This window comes from Anas acuta, chromosome Z (genome assembly GCF_963932015.1).
Source record: "Anas acuta chromosome Z, bAnaAcu1.1, whole genome shotgun sequence".
NCBI lineage: Eukaryota > Metazoa > Chordata > Aves > Anseriformes > Anatidae > Anas > Anas acuta.
The window spans coordinates 13,817,258-13,843,372 of record NC_089017.1 but is presented as its reverse complement, the minus strand read 5'-3'; the positions used below and the strand labels follow the sequence as shown (position 1 = coordinate 13,843,372).

Sequence of the window (26,115 nt, the reverse complement as noted above, 5' to 3'; positions counted from 1 at the left end):
TGCTTGCCATCCATTGCAGCAAAGTTTCTCCCTTTTTTCTAGGCCTTCAGTCCCTGTGAGCTAACGAGTAGTCTCAGGTAGCCACCTCTGCCTCTCTGGTCATCCCATCTCACCTTGTTCTTCCACCAGGACACAGGCTAGCACCAGAAGAGTCGTGTCAGGCACCGTAACCCCGTGTTCAGACACCGTAACCCCACGTTCAGCTCCTGCACCCTCCTGCCACAGCCCCAGTGTGGTGGGGGGCCAGCTGATAGAAGAAGTAAAGCAAAGAGGGAAACAAAAATGAGTGGAATATCTACAAACAGTAAAGCTTTCTGTTGTTTTCAGTATGTATGGCATTAAAACCAAGGCAGTAGGTGATTATAACACTTGCTTTAGCCTCTGAAGTACTGCGCTACCTTTCAAAAAGATCAACTAGGACAGCATGTCTGCTTCTTCACATGTCACAGAAAAATCCCATTTAAATGTTAACAAATCTCAGAGCAGATGGAATCAGGATCTGCAGCTAGGTATTTGTTTTACCTTAAATATTTGCTGTAAGTAGAATTCCCTGTCAGGAATGGATTCAACATCCTCAAAATTAAATGGTTTTGTGCCTCATTTTGGGGTTCTGGGTTAAGGCCAAAATCAACACCTACAAGAATAACCATGACCCGTGGAAAACATTCATAAACACTGTGCTGCTGCTTTTGTTGCTTTTGTGTGAACTCTTACACAACCTTGACTTAGAAAAAAAGGACTGAGTTTATGAATACGTCATCAGCAAAAAGCTGCCCAGAAACTTTTTTTTTGATGCCCAGAAATAGAAGAATTATTATCATTTACACTTATTTGTTTAGCAGGTGCTATGAAATACTGGATTCCCTGTGTTACTTACCACTGGATGTTATCCAAACAATTCAACTCTGAATCGTAGCTCCTTTTGGAATATTTTTTTTTTGTTCATGCTCCATTGTCTACAATCCTGGTAACAAATACAGCATGAACAAGCAAATTCATTCTCCCCGATTCGCCTTCTTTTAGCTGAGGTGGAGCTGACAAGGGAAGCTCTTCAATTTCTACTACTGTCAATAATCCTTTGAGTGTCTACAGCAGATGACTGAGCTGTAGTTTCAAGCGGTCAAACATTTTAAAGATATATTAATAATTATTAAGATTATGTAAGGTGATTTTTTAAATTGATTTATTTATTTTACTGTAAGAAAGGATATCTAGCATGCCAAAATTAAACCTCAGTACAAAAAGTATTCTTTATAATTTGCTAACAGTATAGAGTTGTTTAAACAAAGCAAAAAAAATATAATTTATGTTACTATCCTAAACTCTTTCCATGTTAATGAAAGATTTAGCCAGATTAATCTGTTTATTGTACCAAAGACACACCTCAGTTTATTGTTACACTATTTTTAGTCAGCAGTTTCAACATTGACTCTGGGATCCTACGAAGGCATTTGAACACATGTCCAACAAGAGACAGTCACTCAATGAAAGTTATAAGGTTTGAACTGCAGCTAAGCATGTGTGGTGTTAATAGATAAGCAAAGTTCATCTCACCTGTGTATGATTTTCTTCCTGGATCAAACCTAAGCACTTCAAAAATGCAAAGAAAATGTAAAAGGGCTCTCTGTTCTGTTTGGATTTGTGCCATTAAAATTTTTGCGAAATGGAAAATATGAAACTTCAAAGATGTTAGAAAAACAGGCGAATCACAGTGTTTATCCATGTACACTGCTCCTTTTCTTACCTTAGGCTGGACTGCAGTCCTGTGATCTACCAGATTACAAACTGCTCCTGAAAATCCAGTGTGCTTGTTTTGGGTTTGGAAGAACAAAAAGCAAGAAACCACAAACCACTGCTCCTCACTGCACATCTGCCATCTGCTTTTGTAACTTCAGGTCCATTTACTGTAATTTTGGAAATGATTCAGTTTGAGCAAAAAAATGCAAACAACAATTCTCCTAGTGCATTTCTCTGCACAGGATTTCCATTGAACAGAGTTCCTGAGTTAGAAAGACAGGTTAGAGATAGTCTTCATTACCCATTACCTGTTTCTCTGTCTGCAGTCATAGTTCCCCTTGAAAACTGCTTTCTAGTGGAGCAATGAAACTGTCAGCCCACTGATGGAGGAGCCATCACAAAAATCATCAGTAGAGGCAAAATCATCAGTAGAGGCAAACTGGACACTATGTTTAAGTGGTAATCCTGAGTGTGGCCACTCTCCCTTTGCTCAGACTTGCAGGCTGGCAAGCTGTGCTCTGGTGAGGATAAAGGATTCAAACTTGTCTCTTCTCAGCAAGAGGAGAGGTGATAGGAGCATAATGGTCATTTCTGAGACCTCCTAGATTATGATGGATGGTGGATGATGTGCAACAGCTTAGACAGAGAGCTGCAGCTTTATTTACACCGAATTATGTGAACACAGCACCAGGAGCTAAGTTTTAATTTAGTTTATCAAGTCATCAGCTGCAAAATACGTGAAATACATACAGAAATACATACAGCTTGTCTGTTTATATGTAAATTCATTTTAAGTGAAACCAAAAAATTCTCAGTAATGTATTTATTCTTCACCATCTTCCTCCTTTTTAAAAGTATGCTTCTCTACTTGCCTTGAGTCAAAAGTGCCCTGAGCCACAAAGGCAGAGTCCTGGTTTGCTGTATGTTCTATAAGCTCAGTCTCTTCCCAAAGGCACTTTTTGAAAGTGTCCATCCTTTTGGCTCATTTTTATGATCCGTTTGGTGGCAGAAAACTCACAGAACTTCATGGATAGTTATTTAAAAGAAAAAAAAAAGATATTAATGCAACTAAGCGTATTACATGTGAACTTTTTCCTTATCAAATTGTTTTTGTACTACTTCCTCTCTAAGCCATTAGTGCAAAGAGCCCCAATTCCAACCAACCTCTCACAGAAAGGTTCAACAAACAACTGGGTAAGAAGAATTAAAGATGTGGGTATTTAGAAAGGCTTTTCCCAATTTCCCCAAAGGCAAACAAGCAAGTTTGCTACATGTGCTACACAAATTCTTTAACTTACTTTAGCACACATTCAGCATCTGAAGTTAAGTTTGAAGATTATGAAATAATTAATGTCCCAATTGTTTGTTTCCTCATTAGTTACTAAGATATCAACTTGGAAATCCCCATGGTCCTCTTGAATCTCTTTGAATGTTCTTTAATATTTTTCCTGGCTTGTTCATAGTTGCCACAACCCCTTCAAAGAAATAAATGTGACAGTCACTCCCTTCTGTGGCCTTTGAATCAGGCTACACAGGTGGGAAGGCATGAACTTCTCAAGTATACCAGGCTGTTTTCTTCAGTTTTACTGATAAATCTAGTCTCCATGAACTGGTGGAGGCAACAAAACTGGGCTTTTGTTACTTGACATTTGGTATACATCTATCTGCTATTACAGAAAAAGATTTGGGTGTAAAAAAGCAGAACTCTGTTGGCATCTGTGGCATTGCCCATGTTCTTCTTCCAGATCAGCCACTAAGGCTTTCTGTATCACGGGGACTTCTTCCAAGTCTTCAGCAACACATGGGAAGAGTCAATGAGTCTAATGAATATTAGGAGTGCCAGATGCTTTTGAAAATTGCCCCATAGGCTAATCAAATCACTTTGTTTTTAATTGAAACACTTCCAAGTATGTTTTATGGCAAGGCAAACATACCCGTGTAACAACGGGGGCATTTTACCAGCATTCAGTACAGTGCAAATTAGCAAGTGGGTCATAATTTCAAGATAATCAGTGTTTGTCAATTATGTTTACATTGCAGTAAATACACATGGCCTTGATTTAGAAATGATTATGACCACAAGCAAAAGTTCTTCAGTGAATATCAATACTGAAACAAAACAGTATGTGAAGAACAGAACTGAGGGATTTACACTGCTTTTTAATGCTCACAGTCGAGATTTTTCAATGAGAAAACACTAAATTCATAGAACAAGCATTAAGAACAAGCAGAGGGAGATGACACACACTAAGCAAGAAATATAGCAGCAGTATTTACAGCTAAGGCAAAAAAGGTGAAGGCAAAGGTTAGGGACAAATTAGAAGTAGGTAATACAAAATTGAATTTTCATTATAGTACATAGAGGCAGTAACTTTATTTGCTGCTTTAGAAGACTACTGCACACCACATATTTCTAAAGAAATTGCCTGAGGTTAGATGTGATAATCTCTGCTCATGTCTCCAAAGAGGGCACCAGATAATGATAGAGATGGTGGCTTTAGCACTGTGTTCATTTTTATTTTATTTTATTTTATTTTATTTTATTTTATTTTATTTTATTTTATTTTATTTTATTTTATTTTATTTTATTTTATTTTATTTTATTATTTTATTTTATTTTATTTTATTTTATTTTATTTTATTTTATTTTATTTTATTTTATTTTATTTTATTTTATTTTATTATTTTATTTTATTTTATTTTATATATTTTTTTCTCTGGAGGACTATCCTCTTTCATAAAACTCCCCAAGGATCCTGTGCAGCTGTGTCCTAGACTAGGAACTCCTAATTTGACATAAACAATGTCAACCCCAGTATGGAAACGCTGCCGTATGTCTGATCACCATCTTTGCACAAATGCCTGGCTGGCAGCTACTTCTGCTGCTGCTACAGATGTTGATACTTTGCCTCCATAGAATCTGTTTCAACTGCTTTTGATATCAAAAGAATTATGTCAGAGTCTAACTTGCAGGTATCTAATTATCTAAATCTATGTCTAAATCTACGAGCAGTATTTGTATTTCAATGACACTTTTTTTTTTTTTTTTTAACCAGAAGGTCTCATTGAGGGTGACCACATAACCTTATAAACTTGTGAATTTTCAGTGCAGAAAGCAAAGTTCTCCGTTGTTGTAAACAGATTTTACTCCAGCTCATATCCAATTTATGCCAGCAAAGAATATTGCAATCAGCCAGACCGTACCACATTTACCAAATATTCGTTAATAATGGGACTTTTAGGTTACACAATGGACTATTTTCAGATCACAATCAATCAGAGGGGAAATCATCCAGGCTGGAAAGAAAGAACTTGCTGAGAGAATTAAAACAAAAAGGGAGCAGGCACAAAGCAGAAACAAATCTGCTCAGGACAATAGGAGTTTTATTTCAAGAATGCATGTTCCGAAGAATCGGTGGGTCTAATGAGCAAGAATTAATGAAAGAACTGCAAGAACCCAACAGTGTGTCATGAAGCAACCACCATTCAGAGGGTTTCAGGTAATAGTAAATGGATGAAACTGCTTCATGAAAGACCATTTGGCAGCTGAGGGATGGCAATCCTGCTTTCACAGATCCACCAGTAAAGAGGTCAGACCACAGACATCCATGCTCCAAAACATAACCACAGAGCTGACAACCAGTCAAAGCATCAGGGTTGCACAGGGACATAGTTTCTCTTTTTACCTAGTTAGTTTGGGTAAAACTAAGCAGTGATTATGTCCCTGGGGACAGGAAGAAATCCCACATTCCTGCAGCAGGAACCAGCCCCCACAGGCAAGGTTAAACACTCATCAGGGCAGCGGGGGCTGAGGCACCTCTTAGCTTCAGTTTAGGGTGCAGGACCTAAATCTCCCCATTTTCCTGGGGGAATTGCTTTAACAGGCTCCTGTATAAAATGTAGGTAGTGGAAAGCAGCACTAACCTGAGTGTGCTAAGACAAGAAACAGCAAGTCTTTCTCAGCCTTTTCAAAGAGCAGCTGGAAGAAACCTCAGGAAGGGTCCTGGATCTTCAGCTTACGAATTCAGAGGTGGCTGCAGGTTGGTGTTGCAATGCTGGGTTAGCCTCCTGTGCTTAATGCACCCCTCAGGCAGCTTAGCATGGGGAATTTCTTGGCCTTGTATCTCCTCTGGGGTGCTCCTCTTTCTCCCTCTGGCCCTGTGTAGGTGATCCCAGTGCATGTCGCTGTGTGTACTCAGCGCAGGGCAGAAAGTCAAGCACTGTCCCCACCTGGACTCTGTGCTGGCAGGAGTGGTCTGTAGCTGTTCTGATGTCTCAGTGGATGGTCGTTTGGTACTGGCAGGAAAAAAGAAATTATAACATTCACAGAAAAATATCACTCTAACTCAAAATGAGCAGATCAGTTCTCTGCTTCAAGTATTGGTGCTTCTAACTTTAAATGAATCCTGCGAAGAGTTCATAGGACTGTTTATTAATATAGACCAATGCTGAATGCCTGAAAACATTACATGACTTGACAAGTTTTCCCTTGAAACCGGTCTATATTGTCATTCTCTCATGGAAATAAATTGTACAGTGGGTTAACCCCTCTGTGCTTAATGCATCCCACTGTACAGCAACAAAGCAGTATTTTTTGTTATTCTCTAACTCAGACTGTTCTCAGGTAGAAATAAATAGATGAAGGAAGCTTTCTAACACATTTCATTTTGTTGTTTACATCCTTGGGGCATTTTGCATCCTTTTGAGTAGTGAGAGGTAAACAATGCTACAAAGGCCCTATCCAACCTGTGATGTACCAGGAATCTTAAAGCCCTGAATCAGTTATTTCTGCTCTTAGGAAAATCCTATCATTTTGGTTGCAATCATTGGTTTCCTACAGATGACTGCACAGGTGGTAAGAGACATGTAACCGGCAAGTCTATAAAGGATTCTTCAGAACTCTAAGTAGAGCTATCCCATATCACAGTAGTGGGCAGCATGTGCTCCAGGATATCCAGAGGTGTGCAGTGCAGAACAAGTGTGTTTAGGAAACTGAAGAAGAAAGGAAAAGATGAGGCTAAAAATAGATGAACCTCTTACAGTAGGTTGCTTGTGTGAAAGGTGTTACTAATAATACATGCAGCTGCAGGTACATTTATTGATAAATGTTTTCTATCATTTCTATCATCTTGCCTGGTCTGATAGCCCCCAATATAGCTCAATTTGTATGCACTTTGGTGTTGTGTTCCTCTCTTCTTTTGTTAGCCAGTTTGTTTTTCCTGGCAAAATTCATACACCTCCTTTATCTCAGAGGTTCTTTGAGTGGGCTCAGGAATCCAGCAGTGCTGAAGTCTTTACAGAACTGGAGAAAACAGGCCCTCTAAGATGATCCAGAATGGGCTTGTATCTACTATGAAGTGAGAGAATTTCACACATTGTGGATGGACAGAGATATTTTACCTATAACCACACCTTAAATATCAAGAAAGGGTTTTGGAAGCTTAGAAAGCTGGAAGAGCTGAACCAGATGAACATCTATAGTAAGGCAAGGTCAGTGTCTTGACTGTCTTCAAAGAGACCCAACCACCCAACCAAAACAACCAAAGCTAGCAAACAAACAAGCAAACAAGTGAATGACAACAACAGAAACAGTGAAATATATTGTAATTTAAAACTTAGCTTACAATATAGGCTGTCTGAATTCCCTGAATACTGTTTTCTTGAATGGAAGCTGGAGACTTTTCTCCATGTGAAGTGGCATAGAGATGTGACAGAATTTCAGGAATATTTCTCTTGTTAACAAAATAAATTCAGTTTTGGATGGAGAATTGCTTCAATTAACTTATCTCACTTTTATGGAACTGTTTTCTTCACAGCTCATTTATAATGCACAGTCAGTTTTGAGTTTATGATCCAATCTAGTGAATCCTCAGACAGTTCCTTAGAGGGTACAGCTGTCCATCACGGAATAGAAGCTCACCACTCATCTCCTTTTCACAATGGTAGTACATTAACCTTCACTGAATATAAACAGTAAATACCCATGTTTCAAAACAAAGATCTTTTTAAAGGCTTGTAAATATACTTCCCTGAAGACTATTATTATTTTTTTTATCAGTTTAGTTTAAAGTGTTTGACAATGACAGTAATCAGCACTTTTTTTCTCAATATGCATCCCTGAACTAGAAAATGAGATGTGACCATACAGGTTTCCATGTTCCTTCAATAGCCATGCTTTCAAAAAGTTATAAGAGAGCAATATCCCATATGTTACTGAAAATCAGATGAGCACACACGAATAAGCTAGTGGTAACAAGGGCATCAATGGGAATAAGCACACCCTTTCAAAACTGATGTTAAAGTTGCCAATTATTAATAAATCACTTTGACCTCTGGCTTTCTATTCCTCAGTTTGATCTTCGTAAATTCAGTCATCATAATAAAAGAGATTGAAAAAAAAAAAGTAGCCAGATATTCACAGGTGTTGGAGCTGAAGCTCTCAGCAATGATTTAATTGAAACATGTTTGCAAAGAGAGATGATAGTCATTTTTAAGTGTGTATATTTAATTGCCCTTACACAGGAAATGATATTAGAAACCTTGCCCTGTCTCAGAAGATAACCTGAGAAGAATTATCTACAAGTTCCTCAAGCCTCAGAGATATTGCAATCCGTAATTATTCAAACACATAATTAGCTTTTAGGTAATGTAATTTTGTTGTGACTTACAGGGGTTTGGTACCAGTAATGGACTAGGTCCTGTGCTACCAACAGAAGTTGCTAGAGAAGCTTTGGAAAGAACTGTGTCTTGGCAGCATTTTGGCAGTTTGTTAATCCAGAATGTCTGGATTCCAGGTCGAAATACCATTTAGACACACAGCTGGCAGCTGGCAACAGACACAGAGGTTCAGTAGTTGGGCTGGCGTGCAGCCAAGGCAAACAAACTGCAGTATGCTGTGCGCAGCCCGCAGGGCAAGCGCGGGATTCTGCCGTGCTGGGAGCCCTACCTTAGGCAGTCTTTGTAGCAGTGCCTTGCCAAAACGGATTCTTAATGTGCATAGAAACAGAGAAAGTGGGTGTACACTGAAGAGAGAAACTTAGCAGGAAGGCACAGAGAAGGATGACCTAGAAAGAAAGCTCTTGATCTGCCAGCTGAACAGAGAGAAGAAGAAATTACTATATTCTGACACTGAAAAAACTGATTGTGAAATGTATTGTTTACGAAAGGTAAAGCTGACATTAAAAGCAACAATCCTGGAAGTCAACAGGATGTTGCATTAGAAGTCAAACAGCCTCCCTCCCAGCAGTTATCACTTGGTACACTTCTTTTCTTGTTTTTATTTTTTCTTGTTTTTATACCAATGAGAACCCTTAAGAGCTGACACAAATTCCTCCTTGAACTAAGGAGATCTTTGGTCTACTTAATGCACACTTGTTGAGTAGGCTAGTATTTATCACTGAATTTAACACTGGAAATAACAGAAGTTCAAGTAATGGGAAGATGTGGTACAAACGTACAAAGGACAGAAGAATGTAAAGATGGTGCTCCATCGTTCTTATGTCAGGCCATCCAGAAAATGCAGCAGTCACTTGCAGCGACAGAATGCAGCACGTAAGGAATAGGTCTATTTTTCTTGCTTGTCTGCATAGGAAATGAAATTTTCCTCAGTGTCTGAGGTGTTAAGGGTCAACTGAGGTGGCACAGTGGACAGGCATTTCCAGAGCTCACTCTCCATATGTTCCCATCCACTTTCACTGTGCTGGTGAAGGTAAGTGAAAGAAAGTGTCTGATGAGCAAACTACCAGACTGAGGTGTTAAGTGCATGGCTTAAGGTAAGCCCCAGCAAAGAAACAGGAACTTTTGTCACCCTTGTACTCTCAAGGACATCTTAATAACCCATGATTTGTACACTAAAACGAAGCTGTGAGTTCACTGCCAGAATATTCCAGTTGCCTAGTCAACAACGTTTCGTACTGGAACCTAAACAATGATTGCTCACGAAGTGTGAAATGATGGGAAGAGAACAGCCACATGAACTGAAGCAAATCCCTTCCCTTTCCTGATTCCTTCCTTCCTTCCCCACCCTTTCTCTCCTTACCACAACCGTCAGAAACACCTGAGGGTCAAAGGTGCCTTTTGCAAATGGAAACCACTGTCTATGAGTACTGCCAGTCTTTAGTTTGCTCTGCACCACTGTAAGAACCGTTCCTCTAATCCACTCACAGGTATCTCAGCACTGAAATAACTAACCAGGCAACAAGACTGGGATCTTTCTGGGACACTGGCTGAACACTAGAGAGAACAGTGAATAAATATAGGAAGAAAAATTAAGAAATGTCCATATCTCAAGACCTCTGCTCTGTGAGATCCAGACAAAGCTGGGGCCTCCTTTTCAGGGTTCAAGAAGCATTTGGACAATGCTCTCAGACAGAAGGTCTGATGTTTGTGTGGTCCTGTGTGGAGCCAGAAGTTGGACTCAGTGATACTTGTGGGTTCCTTCCACCTCAGGATATTCTGTGATTCAGTTGCTTTAAGACAATTTTCTATGACTTCTTGTGATCTTTCTAGTTGTCAGAGCTCAGCATAGGCTAGCATCACTTCTTGTCAGCAAGCATTTGGCAAAGAGCACCCTCACTACCACATCCTGAGATACCTGAACCTCTACTGCTTGGTCAGCAGTCTGTGTGTGAGGAATCCACTTTTCCTGAAGTCTTGTTTCAGCCACTGCTTAATTCTCTGATAACCATGTGAAGCTTGCTATTGATATCCACATCTCACCTTCAAACTGTAAACTGGTATTTTACCTCAGTAAATTCTGAGTCTGCTGATGCTGATGACAAATTAGAATGGACACCTCAAGGATAAGAAGATGAGAAAAAAAAAAACATAAATTACTATGTGATTGAGATGGTGATTTGATGATCCTTTCTTTCAAGGATTTACCAAGTGCAACATATTAGCACCATCTACTGTCATCAGAGACAAATTGCACAGTTTGCGAAGGGAATGCTTTTACAATGAACTTCAAAACTGAGCACTGGAAATCTACATTTCCATACTGGAAATCTAGTATTTCCATACTGGAAATACTAGATTTCCATACTGGAAATCTACATTTCCAGTATGTAAGTGAAATAACTTAGCAATTGTCTGCCTATGTTCCATAGTGTGGAGCCTAAAATGAGTCTGCAGTGAAATGAAGATATTTAATCATGATGATCTTTCCACAACCAGGGAGGTGATCGTCCCCCCGTACTTTGCTCTGGTGAGGCTGCACCTCGAGTACTGTGTTCAGTTTTGGGCCCCTCGCTACAAGAAGGACATCGAGGCCCTGGAGCGTGTCCAGAGAAGGGCGACGAAGCTGGTGAACGGCCTGGAACACAAGGCCTGTGAGGAGCAGCTGAGGGCACTGCGGGTGTTTGGTCTGGAGAAGAGGAGGCTCAGGGGAGACCTTACTGCTCTCTACAGTGACCTGAAAGGAAGGTGTGGGGAGCTGGGGGTTGGCCTCTTCTCGCAGGTAACCAGTGATAGCACTAGAGGGAATGGCCTCAAACTGTGCTAGGGGGTATTTAGGTTGGAAACGAGGAGACATTTCTGCTCAGAAAGAACATTCAGGCATTGGGACGGGTTGCCCAGGGAGGTGGTGGAGTCACCGTCCCTGGGGGTGTTCAAGGAAAGGTTGGACGTGGTGCTTAGGGACATGGTTTAGTGGCGACATTGGTGGTAGGGGGATGGTTGGCACAGATGATCCTGGAGGTCTTTTTTAACCCTAATGATTCTATATTTCTATTTCACTTTGAAGAAGCTTTAGTGAAATGCTAGAAACACTTCAGAAGCTATATGCTCAGCTATGAACAGCTGTCTGAAAACAAAACTGTGTTTTTTAAAATTCAGGTCATGTCCCTAGGTGACAACAGAGCTCTCACCTATCAGGTCATTTCCTAAATGGCAGGCACTTCAGGTGAAGAAGTGAGTTTTAAGGATATCCTTCATGTTACAAAACCTACCCAACATTCCAATACATCAATTTTAACAAACACAAAGCAATTCACAATTGCAGGTGTGAATGTGCCACACTACGGCACTGCTGCTTATGTTTGGATTTTTTTCTACTATCAACTTATTTCAGGATCTAGTTCTTTTAAAGCTACCAGCACATACAGAATATCTTGGTGTGTTTTCTACTTGTTAATCAGTGTTCAGAAGCTTTTATAGAAAAACCTCCAAATCTTTTCTTAAAAATTTGTTCACAGTATCTGTATGCACGAGTTGAAGGTTGTCGGGCAGGAATCACTGCTTGTAAAACCAGTTGCAGTGGGTCACATACTTATTCTTTAACAACTTCCTCTGCTAATCTCACCTTCTTTTCCCTCTTGGATTCTCAGGTAGCAGCTACATTATCATCAAGAGGCCTAACAAGTTACCAGGTGTCACTCAGCCGCTGGGAATAGTTTGCGCACTGCCCTTTGTCTGCAACTCATTTATTTTTCTCAAGCTGCAAGAAGAAGAGTTTGAGCTACAAGATGAGTAAATTCAGGCCTGGTGTAACGAAGATGACGCACAGAAAAAATGACTAAGGCCTATGTGTGTGTTGGCCTGTGATTCATTCACCAGGTCTGTGTGCAGGGGATGAACACAAACAGGCTCTCAACAGAACTTAGAGTTGCTTCCACAGGACAAAGCATACTGAAAGCATCAGCAAGTGGGGTTAACAGAATCATATTCAACAAGGGACTTCTGTTTCTATAAAACTGAATTACACACTTTCCCACCAGGTTAAAGCTCTCACTTTTTAATAAAATTAGGAACATACTGGACTTGACTATGACAACTGGAAAACTGCTTTATAATAATTATTTTGGATAAAGGTTGTGAAATATTTTTTAATATTCTCTCCACTGAAGTTTGATTAATCCTAATTCTACTTTGCTGAAACAAAAGTTTGTTGACTTTGAAAGACTTCTGGCTTTTATTCCGATTTGTGACCATATAGTTCTCAGACTGCAAACCCTTTCCTTGCAGTGCGAGACAAATTAGTCCCATGTAAAATGGCATTGCTACAGACTTGCTCATCTGAAAGAAGCTTCTCATTAAGTTTCACTAAGCAAAAGCTTCATCAGAGGCACAGACACTGGTCTAATAGGTAACTGTTTGATACGCTTCGTTTGAGTCTTGCTGATTCACTGTGTATTAAAAGGAGGTGGTTTTGCAGTGCATGCCAGCAGCTGCTGTTGGGCAGTGGCTGTGCAGAGGAACTCTCTGGCAATGTTTGTTGAACATTACTCTTGTAGGAAGAGTTCATGTTCAGTTAAACGAACACCTGAAGCATTGCAAACAAGCCTTTGTGATGGAAGCCCTGCCGTGCTACGTGTATTGTTTGTTTCACAGCAAGCATTAAAATGATCTTGAGTGACTCAGCCACTTTGTAGCCCGGGTGTCCTTAGCTCTGTCCTTACCAATAAACAGTGAGATAATAAAATAGTGCTTTTGAACATTTCACATTGATTTGGCATAATAGCTCTACCTCTGATATCTAAGATTTGCCTAGAACTAATAGGTATTAATAAAAATATTCCCCTCTGTTATTGTGCTTGTATGATGCTCTTTCCCAGGTGTTACACAGGCAGCTATAGGAATTGAACTGACTGGGAAAACGGGACTTTACAGGAGCAGATTTTTGCAGGAGAGCTCTTCTTTTGTCAAACAGGACGTTCCCAACTGGGAAGTCAGAAAAATCTCTTCTGGGGCAAAAGAGTGAAACCGTAAGAGAAGGAAACTGACTGCATTTCTGTAACTGGCATCGCACTTCACACTTTAGAAATTAACACCTTTAATGTTGATTCTAAGACACAAAGCTAGAATGGGGGAAAACGGGCTCTTTTACAATGCTGTGTGGCTCTCAGCTTTGAAAACTCAAGTGGCCTAGCTCCAAAATTTCATACATACATGTTATAAAGGCTGAAAAAGTACTGTTCTGAACTTATTTTGGGTAACATATGGAACATATATGTAGTGGTAACTCTTGTTTTGTTTTGTTTTTCCTGCTCCTGTTTCTTTGGATTTATCTAAACCTGTCTTCCAGCAAACACACGTTTGACATCTTTCCCACCAAATCTGTAGTTGGGGATGAAACGAGTGACTAAGTGACTAGGGGTGACCTTAAAACAAGTGAGTCAGCAACTCACCTGCCGGGATAACACGCTCCTGCGCGGCTTCTCGCTGATTTCTATCTCTGACATTACAGCAAACTGATTTCGCGTTACAGCCCCTTCAGCCTCCGCTCAGCTTCGGCTTTGGGGAGCCACGCCACAAAACCTCAGCCCCCCGCGGGCCCAAAGCGGGTCCCGTCCCAGGGTGGCGGCCGCCCTCCCGCCCCTGCCCCGCTTCTCCCCGCCGCCGCCGCCGCTCCTTGGCGCCGCCGCTCAGCCCGGGAGCGCCGCGTCCCGCCGGCGGGCAGCGCAGGGCGGGGGGGGGACAGGGAGGGACGCCGGCCTGTGCTTAAATGGACGGGAGGACCAGGCTGCCGGACGGCTGGCCTAAGGCTTGGAGGCAGGTCGTTGTGCCCACAAGTCGCCGAGCCCACAAGTCGCCGTCCCCACAAGTTGCGGTGCCCACAAGTTGCCACCCGGCGTGCCTTCCCCACACCGCTGCTGTCCCCCATCCTGTGTGTCAGCCACCAGCTGGCGGGTTCAGGCGGGCCCGGCAGAGATGGAGTGGAAATTAGAGAAATCTGCTGCGAGGAGGATGAGGACGGATGAGGATTTGCTATGGGTAACTGTGTTCTGGGTGCCCTGTAGGGACATGGGAGGCTGCTGGTGGCCTGGGGCGGTCATGTCCAAGGAGCTGGTGGACGGCCACCACCAGCCCCTTCCGTGGGTGGTGAAGCCTCACAAGTGTCTGGGCTTGGCCACAGGCGATGCAGGGTGAGGGAACTGCAGCCCTGCTGAGTTAGGTGTCTGTGTTAAGCGTTGTGCCTCTGTTCCTTTGAAGGAGAAAGTGATGGGGACGCTCGGAAAAGACCTGAAGCGGAGCAGAGAGCAAAGCCTGCAGCAGGTGACCGAGGTAAGGGCAGGCACAGACCTTCGCTCCCCGCTGTCTGTGTTGCACTAGTGTTGCTCTTTTTGATTGTGGAGGGAGGGAAAGGAGGAGGAGGCTGTGGAAAATCGGCGATTTTGAGAAAAGGAATGATATATTTTCCTTTCCTGTTAATCCTTACCACGCTTTCTTAACTTCAAGATCTGAAGCGTTTGAAAGACGCAGGTTATGATGGTGACATCTGTTGAGGGAAGGATTCAGAAACACGTGGGATTCTCTCTTGGCACTAGGGGGACTGCTTGCTGTTTAAAAGCAAGCACTGCCTGATTTGATTGAAGAGATTCTGCAGATTTACTCTGTTGTCTTTTTACTGGCACTTCAAGCTGACTTGTCCACATTTAGGGGGTGGTAAAGATAAAAAGAACCACACAGAACTCATGTATACGGTAGGTACATAGGTAAAAAACATGATATTCACGAACTGTATGCTTGACAATAAGCAAAATGCAAAATAACAGGCAGCTTGCACTTTATGGATTTGACAAGTATCGCAAAACCTAGTGAGAATGGAATGCATAAAGTGATGGACTGTGTGAAGGTGTAAAGGGAAATGACCGTATTGGAAGTGACGAAACAGGGGATAAGCAGTGCACCCATAGATGTGACAGTAAAATAAATTTTGCTGCCAGCATGCTTAGAATGTCACTCCAAAATAAAAATGTTCTGTAAGTGACCCCACAGGAAAAGCTGTGTAGTTAATGTGAGCAACGACTGGGCTCTAGGAGAAGGTTTGACTGGGGGCTGAGGGGGAGCCAATGGCCAAAACAGTGGATTGTAGCAGTCTGGCAGTGCCTGTTAGCTGGCTGTTGTCTCAGAGGTGTGAACAGCTGCTAGCTGCACTCCATATTGTTGCATTCACAAGCATCGTGGAAAACTCAGAGGTGGCCTCCTCTTGCTGTGGGACAAACCAGAAAGCAATTAGCCAACACTACTCTGTAGCTGCTAACAGCAGCATTCTGACAAGTAAATGTCTTAGTGTTTTGTTTTGTACTGAGAATTCAGGGTTGGTGAGATTTATTTTCAGTGACCTAAGCCTTGCTTTTAAGAACAAAGAGAAGTCTTCAAATTTGGTATTAATTTTTGGTACTAATTTGCTTTGATCCAAGACATTTAACTCAGTGACTGACTTCAGCATGACTTCAAAGGGTTTTCTTTCAAAATGGATGTTGTAGGTAAAATTTTACCTCCATCCAGCCTAAATCCATGAGCTTGAATCTTAGAGTCCTTATGCATCTTTCTGTAAAGGGAGGTACAGTGAGCCTCATCACCTGAAGTCAATTTGTGCTATGAAGTAATCAGTAATGATTCGTATTTCAAAATAAGAAAATCAGCTACACTGAGTTAAACTCCTGGCTCATCTAGTCCCAGGCCTCGGCTCCCACAATGACCAATATGGATGCTCAAGGAAGAAAAGGACTGAAGTAAGTGTGTATGATACTAATTTACTTGTGGAGACAACATTCTACACTGGTGCTGGTACAAGGCAAGGCAAGAAATTGTTTACAACAATTTCGCATTCCTTTTTGATAGTCTGGAGTCTGATACTTCTCACATTCCATGTGGGTTTTGTACAATTAATTTAATTCAAGTCTTACTGAATCGGAAACTTATCTGTGTCATGCATTGTATGTAAGTATTTACTGCTTGAACATACATACGTGTGTATTTATATGTATATGAAACATGAAACTTGAAAGAGGTACACAATGCTGAATTTAGGTAGATGTCTCCAGGTACTTGCATTTCAGGAGAAATCTCACTCTGCATGAACTCTGTGGCTTGTAGGCAGTGTGTTGTTCGGTGGCTGCTGTATTTGGGTGTAGCAGTCACTACTGCACTGTCACCAGCTGCAGGGCCAGTCCATCGCTGTTTATGTTGAATCTAATTTCCAGTAAGGGAGGTGGTGCACCTGTGTGTGACGGGATGGCAGTGTATGTTAGCTGGTTGAAATTCTGACATCAGCTAACATGCAGTTGCTATCCTGATACACATACCTTTAGCATCAAACTGGAGAGCTGCTAGTTTTGTATATGGAAACTTTTGGATCCATTTGATTATTATTGTTTTTTGACTGTCAGGCTCATTTTCAGTATTATAGTTGTATGTTGTATTCCCCTTATCCAAAGAATTGAGAGAATTTTTGGTTGGTTTAGATTTTTTTTTTTTGTGTGTCTGCTTTTATATACCAAGGTAGTAGGAAGTTTATAAATGCTTGAAACAGGCAGGTAATTAATTCAATAATTATTTCAGGTTTGAAAAAAAAAATCAAACCACTTTAATTTCTCTGGAAGTTTTCTTAAAAGAACAATTAAAAACGTTATTTATTTAATTTTTAAATTTAATTAAATGTTTTTTTTTTTTTGCTTTGAGTAATTAGAAGTTGGAAAGGCTTAAAATCACATTTCACTAACTGCCTGAAGGCTGTAACTGAACAATAATTACCTTTCCATTCTATAAAACAGAAGTAATTTTTAAAGCTTTTTTTCTCTCCTTGCTTAATGGCTTAATTTGTGAACATGGATGCCCTAAAAAACTGCACATATTCTCACCAGGAGACAACAGGAGTTTGAATAGGACATATATTATTCTTTGGCAGGTTAGAGGCTGGAAGGAAATGGATCCTTTTGATTCATATTACACTGTAAGCTTCTATCAAACATACTGCCACAGGCATCAGAACGTTACCTCTGTCCTCATCTCTGCACTTTGTCTTTATGGAATGCCAAAGAAACTCTTTGTTATAGGAGCACTCAAACAAAGCAAGTAATGTGCCTTGCAAACCGTCTAAATGAAGGCCTTCTAGGAAGAGAAATGGGAACAACGTTGTGAAACTCTCCAGAATTAGGTTGGTCCTAGTGCTGTGTGTGGTGATTAGGCAGTGTGTTGTTAGTTAGCTGCTCCCCATACACCAGCAACTAACTACACTGCCACATCAGCACATCACTGCATCACTGTTGAGACAAGAATATCAAGACTGTTGCTATGAATACCTCATCGCATCCTTAGCTGGTGTGGGGCCCTGTGCTAGACTAGTTCCCCTGACTGAAAGAAGGTGTGATAGGTTACACAAACTGTGTGCATCTATAAAAATATATTTAATATATTTTACACAATTATGGAGCTAATCCAATTGGTTTCTAAAGAGATTACTAATTTATGTAAATTCAGTAACTTCAGTAAAAGTTTCAGGTTTGGGCCCCTTGTGAGTATGTTTTCTTCCACCACTAAATATGATCCTAAGGCTAAACAGAGCCTTACAAACAAAGGCTAAGGCCTTTGGAGCAGTCAGGGCAGTGTCAAGAAGCAGGCAGTGGAACCACAGAAGCGATTTGGAAACTTTCAGCTTTTTCTTAACAGCTGCAGGTCCTTCTGCGGGAGAGGAGTGTGGCTTCAGCTTAGGCTGAGTTGACTTAAATGGGAGCTAGCAGAAAAGCAGCACTTTTGTTTCTCTGCAACTTGCTTGCTTTGATCAAAAAATAGTTTAAAATGAGCAAAGGGGGTTAGGGAAAGAAATCTCTCATGAATCGTAGGTGCTGAGAAGTTTGTCAATTCCACAGTAGTAGAACCAAACTAGAGCCACAGACAGCAGTAAGAAATGTATTGCTGTAACAAGGACTGATGTGAAGTGCTTCTGCAGAGCCCTTCTTCCTTAGTGACTGTGCTCCAGGGACATGCTCAAATGTGGAAATAGCATTTATTTTTGCTGCTAGAGCTACAGGTCATTCACGTGGGATTTCAGAATGACAGGAGCAACATCCATGTAAATATGTTGTCCAGAGCCAGAGTTCAGGATCTGTTTGTGTAATTGTTTGCACATTTGGCATTTTTTTGGCTTCACCATGACTGAGACAGGTCAGGTGATAACATGGTCTGTAGACTGCTCGCCATAGGGAGTACAAGTAACATCATCATCTTTTGTCAGAGACAGAATGAGAAAAAGGGGTTCTGGTCTGACATAAATTTTGTTTTGGAAGTCATCCTATGACTTCACAGCTCCGCTAATATTGCTCATATTTACTGGAACATTGATGTATGGGCTCAGCAAACAAATATTTTCTGATAATGCTTGCATTAACAGGGACAAGTCCAGTGACTGAAGTAGATTTAGAATATTTGCAGTCCTGGGTAAATTTTTGGAAATAGGAGCTGGTTAATGGTATTTGTTGGAGAAAAAGAAGAGACCTAAAGAGTGAAAGATAGAAATAAAGGAATCATTAGGATCAAGGCTACAATAGTTAATGCTTAAATGGAATTGAAGAAAATTTAACATTTGTGGACTGAATTCTGGTAACCTTAAAGGCAGTTGTAGCTGAAGTTGCTGGGATTATTGAAAAGTCCAATAAATAGGTTTTAATCTGTTCATAGTGATTTTAGTTTAGTACATATATTTTATATGCAATATCCAATTTAAACTATAAGTGGGCACAAACATGCATAGATCTATTCTTGTGCTGACTTTTGAGCATAGGTAAATGTGTGCTTGTATAACAGTGCTCTAACTTGCTTTTTATTTATTCTTTCTAAGTCTGTGCAAATTTGACAGTTAAAGATGCTTTGTTTTTATCTTGGAATAACTTTAAGAAGGAAGTGTTTAGTTTACCAGTGATCTGCCTTAAATACTGCATTGGAGTAGTTGGCATTTCTCATGAAGAACAATTAATACAAACATAGTGAGTTTTTGGAGGAACACTTACTAAACAGTAAGCCTTGAATCTGTTCAGATTCAGGACTGAACGGTACCTACATAGAATGGTACCTATACTCACACTTCTATACAGATAGATATATCAGATTCTGACCAAGCAGTAAGAAATTCAATGAATGTTTTCTCAGGTAAAAGTGTTTTTCTTTTTTTTACAAATTCAATTATTTTCAGTCACTGCTAGCGTTACAGAGCAGCACTAATTCTGCCTGTTCACTTTCATATAGGAGATACTGATTTCTCTTGTTCCTGTCCTCTCAGCTCTCCTTTCAGACAGCTGGCATAGGGTCTTCATTCCAATTTTTCTCCCTTCATCAGACAGGTCAATCAGAATATCAGTTTGAACTAGAACACTGGAATAGAACTGGGAATGGCATTGCAGTTATATGCTGGAGAGGGGAAACTGCAAGGTGAGAAGAGCAAGGCTTGAGGCAAGACCCTTTGTCCCCTTCAAATGTCTCTACCTGAAGACTTTGTTTATTAGGTGGCTCGGGAGCATTGTATTGGATAGCCTCAGAAAGCTGTGCTTGAGGATGTTAGAGAGCCATGCTGCTGATTTTTGTTGCCCTTTGGCTCCTGCTGTAAGCTGCCATGTTTATGCACACAAGCCCTGCCTTCACCCAGGTCAGAAGACAGGAAATCCAGCAGGGCATGTGCTCACAGTCAAGGCATTGTACTGCACTGCCAATGTACGGAGAAGGCTAAAGAGGTTAAAGGTGTTGCTGTAAGGGTGAAAAGCACGCTGAATCAAAACACAGAAAGTGGGCAAGGAAACAGTTTTGCATTTTTTTTCGTTTTCTTTTTCTTTTAATAATATTACTTTCTATGTACAGGTTTTTACAACTTAGTTGAAAGCTCCACAGTTCATTAATTTTCCTCTGTCAATATTGTAAAGCTAGTATGGTCACTTGCATTTGTCTCAAAACCAATTTGTCACTGGTAGATGGGAAACAAAACGTCTGCTGTGCAAATACTGAGTAATTTATCACCAATCCTCTTCCTTTTAGCTATCTTCCTGCTGGTGAAAATTGACATTAGCTGTTAGCAAATGTAAATAAACATTCAGAAACATTATGCAAATTGAACGTCCATGCCTGCAAAGTACCAAGTATCTTGCCATCCTCATTGACCTCAGTGGCTTGCTCTCAAGGCTGTTGCAGGAGCCAACCCGACATTAATTGACATAGTGTAGCTGAAAATACTAACACTAAAGAGAAAAAAAAAATAAATCACCTGATGGTTTAACTTCTAGCAGCATTTCTCAGGAATGTGGTAAGGCTGTACAACCATGCTGTTGGATTGCTTTGATCCATTGTTGAATGGATTCACGGAGTGAATGGCTTTTTCAAAGGTCTTCTCTTTTTTTCATGATGATTTGCCTGATTAATGATGCTACTTCTGGCTTGATACTTTCTATGGGCTCTTCAGGTCTCCAGAATTTCACAACTTTACCCTCAGGACTGACCAAGTACTTCCAGAAATTCCACCGAGGCTCTTTCTTTGAAGAATCTGTAAGAATGGTATTGGATCATTTTAGTGACGCCCTTACTCTTCTAATTGTTTCATTATCCTGCAGTGATTCTTCAGCTATTTATTTCGAAGCAATCCTACCCAGTTCTTTCCTAGAAGTTTGGACATGATCTTAATGGCAAAATGCCCTGCTGCTGTGAAAGCAACAAGTAGTTGTGTGAAGGCCCTGGCATTGTGTTATACTGCCAGTGAATTCTTTTTGCACCAGACTGACAGTGCTGGAAAAATGCTAGCTAGCAGTCACAGTCAGAAGGGGATGTAGCATGGAGATGTTCAACCCTCTGTATGTCTAGACAACCAAATTAAGTAAACAGTTGCTTGTTTAATTGAAGATGCACAGGAATTTCTTATGAAGCAAAGGAACTCGGGGAAAGATAGACTTTATGTCAAAATACTTAAGTACCAGAGAATCCTTCTCCCTTTGTGCAAACAGCATATCAAGTAAGAACTGAATGTGTGGATGTAACAATGCTGTTTCTGTGTAGGTATTAAAGCCTGACGCTGACTGCACTTGAGTTAGAATCTGAGTCTGAGGCCTGGATTCATCCCACCCAACTCTGATACCTTCTTGCCTAGTCTCTTCTATAATGAACTGAGAAGCACCTCCAGAATGCATTCAGAAATTCCCCTGGACATCAGGGCAACTCAGGGTGATGAGGCTTTACCTGACGTCTTCGGTGACAACGTGCCTAAGAGGAGGTGGGTTGAAACACAGTGGCAGTGATAATGCTGACCACTTAAAAGGCTCGTAAGTGAGGAGGGCCATGATAATAATTTTCAAGAACATAAAATGTATCACAGAGAATACAGCAAGAAGCAATAGGCATAAGTGGTGTGAGACGTTTCATTTAGATGTTGAAAGAGCTTTCTGACAAGGGATTGTGAAGAACTGCAACAGGCTGGGACGTTCTGGAGTTTCTTACAGGACTACTGTAATAGTTTGGAGAAGCACCTATAATATTGGTTAGGTACTTGTGATCCTGTCTGGGGCAGGGAAGTGGAATAAAAGTTCGGGCCTTCTCCTACCCCATTTTCTAGTTAAAAAGATGTTATAGAGGATGGTTATGTCCTAAGTATCCTTTCTTTCATAATATTGGTGTTTAGTATGGATCAAAGACCTGGCCAAAGCTCAGGGAGGCAAATTCAGGGAGGCTTTTTAAGTCAGCTTTAGGTTTGTGAGCTTCTTGGTCAGCTAAGTAGAATTTCATTTTGCTTATGAGAGTATGAGGCTCAGTAAATGTTTACTGTAACAGGGCTTCCCAACAATGCAAGCCCATTTTACAAGTTGGGCCCTAAGGTCACAAGATAAATTAATGCAAATTAGTGGTTATATATCCTACTGTATGCTCTTGGTTGCTCTTTGCTTAAAAAGGAATCTTCTTATCTGTATGCATTTATGTAATATCTTCCAGTAATATTAAGACACCCATAGTTACACTTTTCTCTGTAAGAAAAGTTGTTTTCCAACAGATGTCATATAATCTGAAGCAGGATTTTGTAGGGGGGGGTCTTTGCACTCTGGTTTACATATCCATCAGATTGGATGTTTCTAGCTGGGCTGGTCACAGTAAGCTGTTTTTATCCTCAGTGGGGAGAAACAGATGCTTTCGGGGTCTTCTAACCTTTGTATTCCTCAATATCCACATTAAAATGAGACAAATGTGTGCAAAATGTGTGCATAGTGCCTGTTTCTCTCCATAGGCTATGGTGTGTGCTCAGACTTGGCCTGTCAAACAAACTCCTACAGGAATGGAGGGTGAATACTGTGGTTAGAGGCAGCTCAATATACCAAAGAAAATAGTTACCTATTAGAAATTTAAAGGCGGGTTCTGCTTCTGATCCCAGGATCTTGATTTTGTGGAAAACAGGGAAAGTTACTCCATAGTTTCCTTTGGCAAAAGCCTCTATTTCCTGGCTTGAGCCGGGCTCTGATTCTCCGAACTGGTTGCAGGGAAAGGCCAGCACAGTGAAGTGGGAGGGACCAAACTCCCTGTGTAGCTCTTGCAGGGCGATGTAGTTTTTGTCTGTGTTCTGGCAGTAACTCGCCACGTTTACAACCAAAGTTGCCTTTGAAGAAATAAAGTCAGAACATTGAGGAAGAACCCTGAGATGGCACAGAGATTTCAATTAAATCTTAACGTGACATATCACACTACCACACTATTCCTACCTGAGAGCTAGACTCTGGTCATAATTTCATTAAACTGATAAGAGTGATAGCTGCTGGAGGTATTTACTTTGAGACATCCTTCTTTAAACATCCTGTAAATGGATAAACTTAAACTGACAGCTTTGTTTAAATATAAGCATGTAAAAACAAAACAACAACAGATACTTAGAGCAGGCATTAAAATGATATTTCTCAGATCAGTGTCTAAAATTCAATGCAACATGTCATCATTCTTAACTAAGATTAACATGCACAAATTCAATTCTTATATCGTACTGATTTATAGTAATTCTTTCTTCATTTATTAGCTCTAATAGTTAATTCTGGAAGCAGGACTAAAAAAAATAATATTATCTGTAGCTTACTGTTTACATAACAGGAAGTTAGGACAAATCTCTGCTGTAAATTCCCACAATCAACCTTTTTGTTTTCTTACCAATGGATGTCAGTTTTTCAGTAAAGATTCAAGAAAAAGATAAAATGAAGTTGTAACTTACTTTCCCTCTGTACTTCTCCAATGAAACGATCCTTCCTCGTGAATCCTTGACTTCGAAAGAATAAAAATCTTTGGATTTAGGTTTAAAAAATCTGAGTTGCAGTATGCAGAGAACTGCAGTACACAAAACCATCGACAGAAAAACGACAAAGACCCTGGCTTTGGGCACTGAATATTTCAGAGGGTAAGTAGTTGTGAGAGGCTCCATTTTCGAAACACTTGGGAGAGAAGCCAGGGCAGGCCCAGAATGCGAAGGAGGAGCTGAAACTCGAAACTTGCAACTCAGACTAAAAAGGACACGCTGCTCGTTTTGTCCCTGTTGCTGAAGCAGATGTTTCACTTCACAGTGCCTCTGCTGGGCTCCAGGGCGCTCGGTAGAGTAGGGAAATGCCTCCTGCTAGGAAAAAAGAACTGAATGAACAGTGTGCTGCTTCACCTAGCGATGCAGATTGCTCTGTTTGGCTGAGCTGTGTGGAGTAACTGCAGTGTTCGCCTGTACACTGTCCTGAGAACTGCCTAGGGCCTCATTGATGCGTCTGTAATGCAGCTCTAGCACATCTCCTCGGCCCATCAGGTGCCCCCGACCTTAACAAGGAGAGCAGTATTGAAGAAGCCTGTTTGCATGAGATGCTGTGTGACACAGGCAGCTTTGTAAAACGGTTTTGCATCACATGAGCAGAGAGAAAACCTTCTTTATAGGTTAGCAAAAGGGAAGAAAATCACAAATACACACACACACACACACACACACACACAGACACACACACACACACACACACACACACACACACACAAACACACACACACACACACACACACACACACACACACACACACATTTAATTGGGGGGACAGAAAACATGATGGAAAATAGGTTGCTTTTGTATTGCTACTGCCTACCTGGCTGCTAGCTATGGGGAGATAAGAAGATGCAAGGTATGCACAAGGGCAAAATGAGTTAGCTGAGTCTCAGACCTTGGCCATGCAGCTCCAATGATGTTTTGCTGAGGCAATTGTGAAAGAAACTCTCAACTTCAAAGCCATGCACCTCTAGTGACTTCTCTGTCTGCCTTTAATTGTTTTCTGTTTTAAAGGTGTTTGCTTCTTGCTCTCAGTCTCTGAAGGTACATTGACATGTAGTGGTGACAAATCATGGAAAAAAACATAATTTTCTCTTTCTTTCTTCATGTCTTGTTTAGATTTTCTTTCTTTCTTTCTGTCCATTTGCTATTGCCTTTCTGTCAGCTTTCATTTTCATTTTTTTTTTTTTTTCCTCTTCATATTTCTGTCCTTGGGCTTTTCTAAGCTATCTCCATCTTTGCTGCCTGTTGCTTGTCTAACATCCTTGTTGCTTGTCTAACTTTCTTTTGCTCCCAGTCTGAACTAGCCTTTAGCCTCTTGTTTTTCTTTTCACTCCTTTTTTATTTTTTTTTCCTTCAATCAGAGGGTACCTTTTTAGGGATGAGAATAGAACAGGACTTTGCAAAGGTGAAACCTGGGATTTGGGTGTCTGTTGTTTTTTGTGGGCTTAGATATTACCTCAACTACCTTTGATTTGTACAATACCATAATGGTACATTCAGCAGTTTCTACAACGTTCTCTAGCTAAGGTCCGTGTTCATTTATTTTAACAAGACTTTATAAAGTGTTTCATACAGTTCTATACAGAGAGATGCTTGTGATATACTATGAAATTTCAGTATTTATATGGATGTGTCTTCTGACCTAGGGGTTATGTGAGGCTTGATGTCTGCCAGGCAGTGAACCCTCAGAGTTAAAGTAGAGGGGACAGAAAAGGTGCAGACTTGTCTGATGAAAGGAAAAAAGCTGTAGTCAGAAAGCAAGCACAGATTGCTGATGCTGACTTCAAAAGCAAGTCTGAGTGTGTTTGATTTCAGAAAATCCATGCAGGATGCTAGAGTTCAAGTTACATCTTGATAGCTTGTAATTTGCACAGAACATTATGTCAGAAATAGGGAAAAAATAACAAAACTTAATGCTTAATATACTATAAATATTCACAGAAGTGTCAAACAATGATTCTGAAGCCTATTACACTTGCAGTGCTTCCTTAGTATTGTTGATACTTTCACATGATGCCCTAAAACATAGCCTTGAAACTGAAAAGCAGTCTTGTATTCAGTATTATTCAGTTTCTCTGACTCTCTTGTTTAATAATTGTCTTTTATGTATGGAATTAAAAGTAAGAAATGTAAATCTGTCATTTGATCTTAATTTAGTATGGCTAAATAAATTAAGTGTAACATTAAATATAACACCATGAGCGTGTCATGCTGGCGATGAGAAGATTCAGAAATCAGAAATGTGCTAAGTCCTTCTTTGGGAAAAGATCAGAAAACCAACCTGGCTCCAGACAGCTAAGATAGGTTTGCTGAATGCTCTTATCTTTGAGAGACCAGCCCAAAGATGCTAAACTAAACCTCT

At 40.6% G+C, this 26,115-nt stretch overlaps 2 protein-coding genes and 1 long non-coding RNA gene across 5 annotated transcripts in view; 1 reads left to right on the top strand and 2 right to left on the bottom strand.

Moving 5' to 3' along the window:
• Positions 1-883: 883 nt before the first annotated feature.
• LOC137848130 (uncharacterized) lies at positions 884-14,055 on the bottom strand. Its single transcript, XR_011091189.1, has 3 exons — positions 13,863-14,055; positions 6,911-7,087; positions 884-6,033 (listed from the first exon to the last, which is right to left on the bottom strand). It is a non-coding gene; the product is annotated as an uncharacterized lncRNA (long non-coding RNA).
• A 136-nt stretch (positions 14,056-14,191) lies between these two features.
• The window catches only part of CDC20B (cell division cycle 20B), a 34,395-nt gene continuing 22,471 nt past the window's right edge, over positions 14,192-26,115 (top strand). Inside the window, exons 1-2 of the mRNA XM_068667079.1 lie at positions 14,192-14,448; positions 14,668-14,739. Of these exons, the coding sequence (XP_068523180.1) occupies positions 14,386-14,448; positions 14,668-14,739 (135 nt within the window). The 5' untranslated portion in view covers positions 14,192-14,385. The remainder of the gene's footprint in view (positions 14,449-14,667; positions 14,740-26,115) is intronic.
• GPX8 (glutathione peroxidase 8 (putative)) lies at positions 15,155-24,062 on the bottom strand. Of its 3 annotated transcripts, none has more exons than XR_011091188.1 (4): positions 23,672-24,062; positions 22,810-23,071; positions 20,708-20,983; positions 15,155-15,667 (listed from the first exon to the last, which is right to left on the bottom strand). XR_011091188.1 is itself a non-coding variant. In XM_068667077.1 (3 exons), exons 1-3 carry the CDS (start codon positions 23,876-23,878, stop codon positions 20,820-20,822), a joined length of 633 nt encoding a protein of 210 aa, XP_068523178.1. In that variant the 5' UTR covers positions 23,879-24,061; the 3' UTR covers positions 20,259-20,819. The 3 variants fall into 3 exon arrangements, 1 of the variants encoding a protein (XP_068523178.1); XR_011091187.1 differs by lacking the exon at positions 15,155-15,667 and adding an exon at positions 15,715-16,681; XM_068667077.1 differs by lacking the exon at positions 15,155-15,667 and having other exon boundaries at positions 20,259-20,983; positions 23,672-24,061.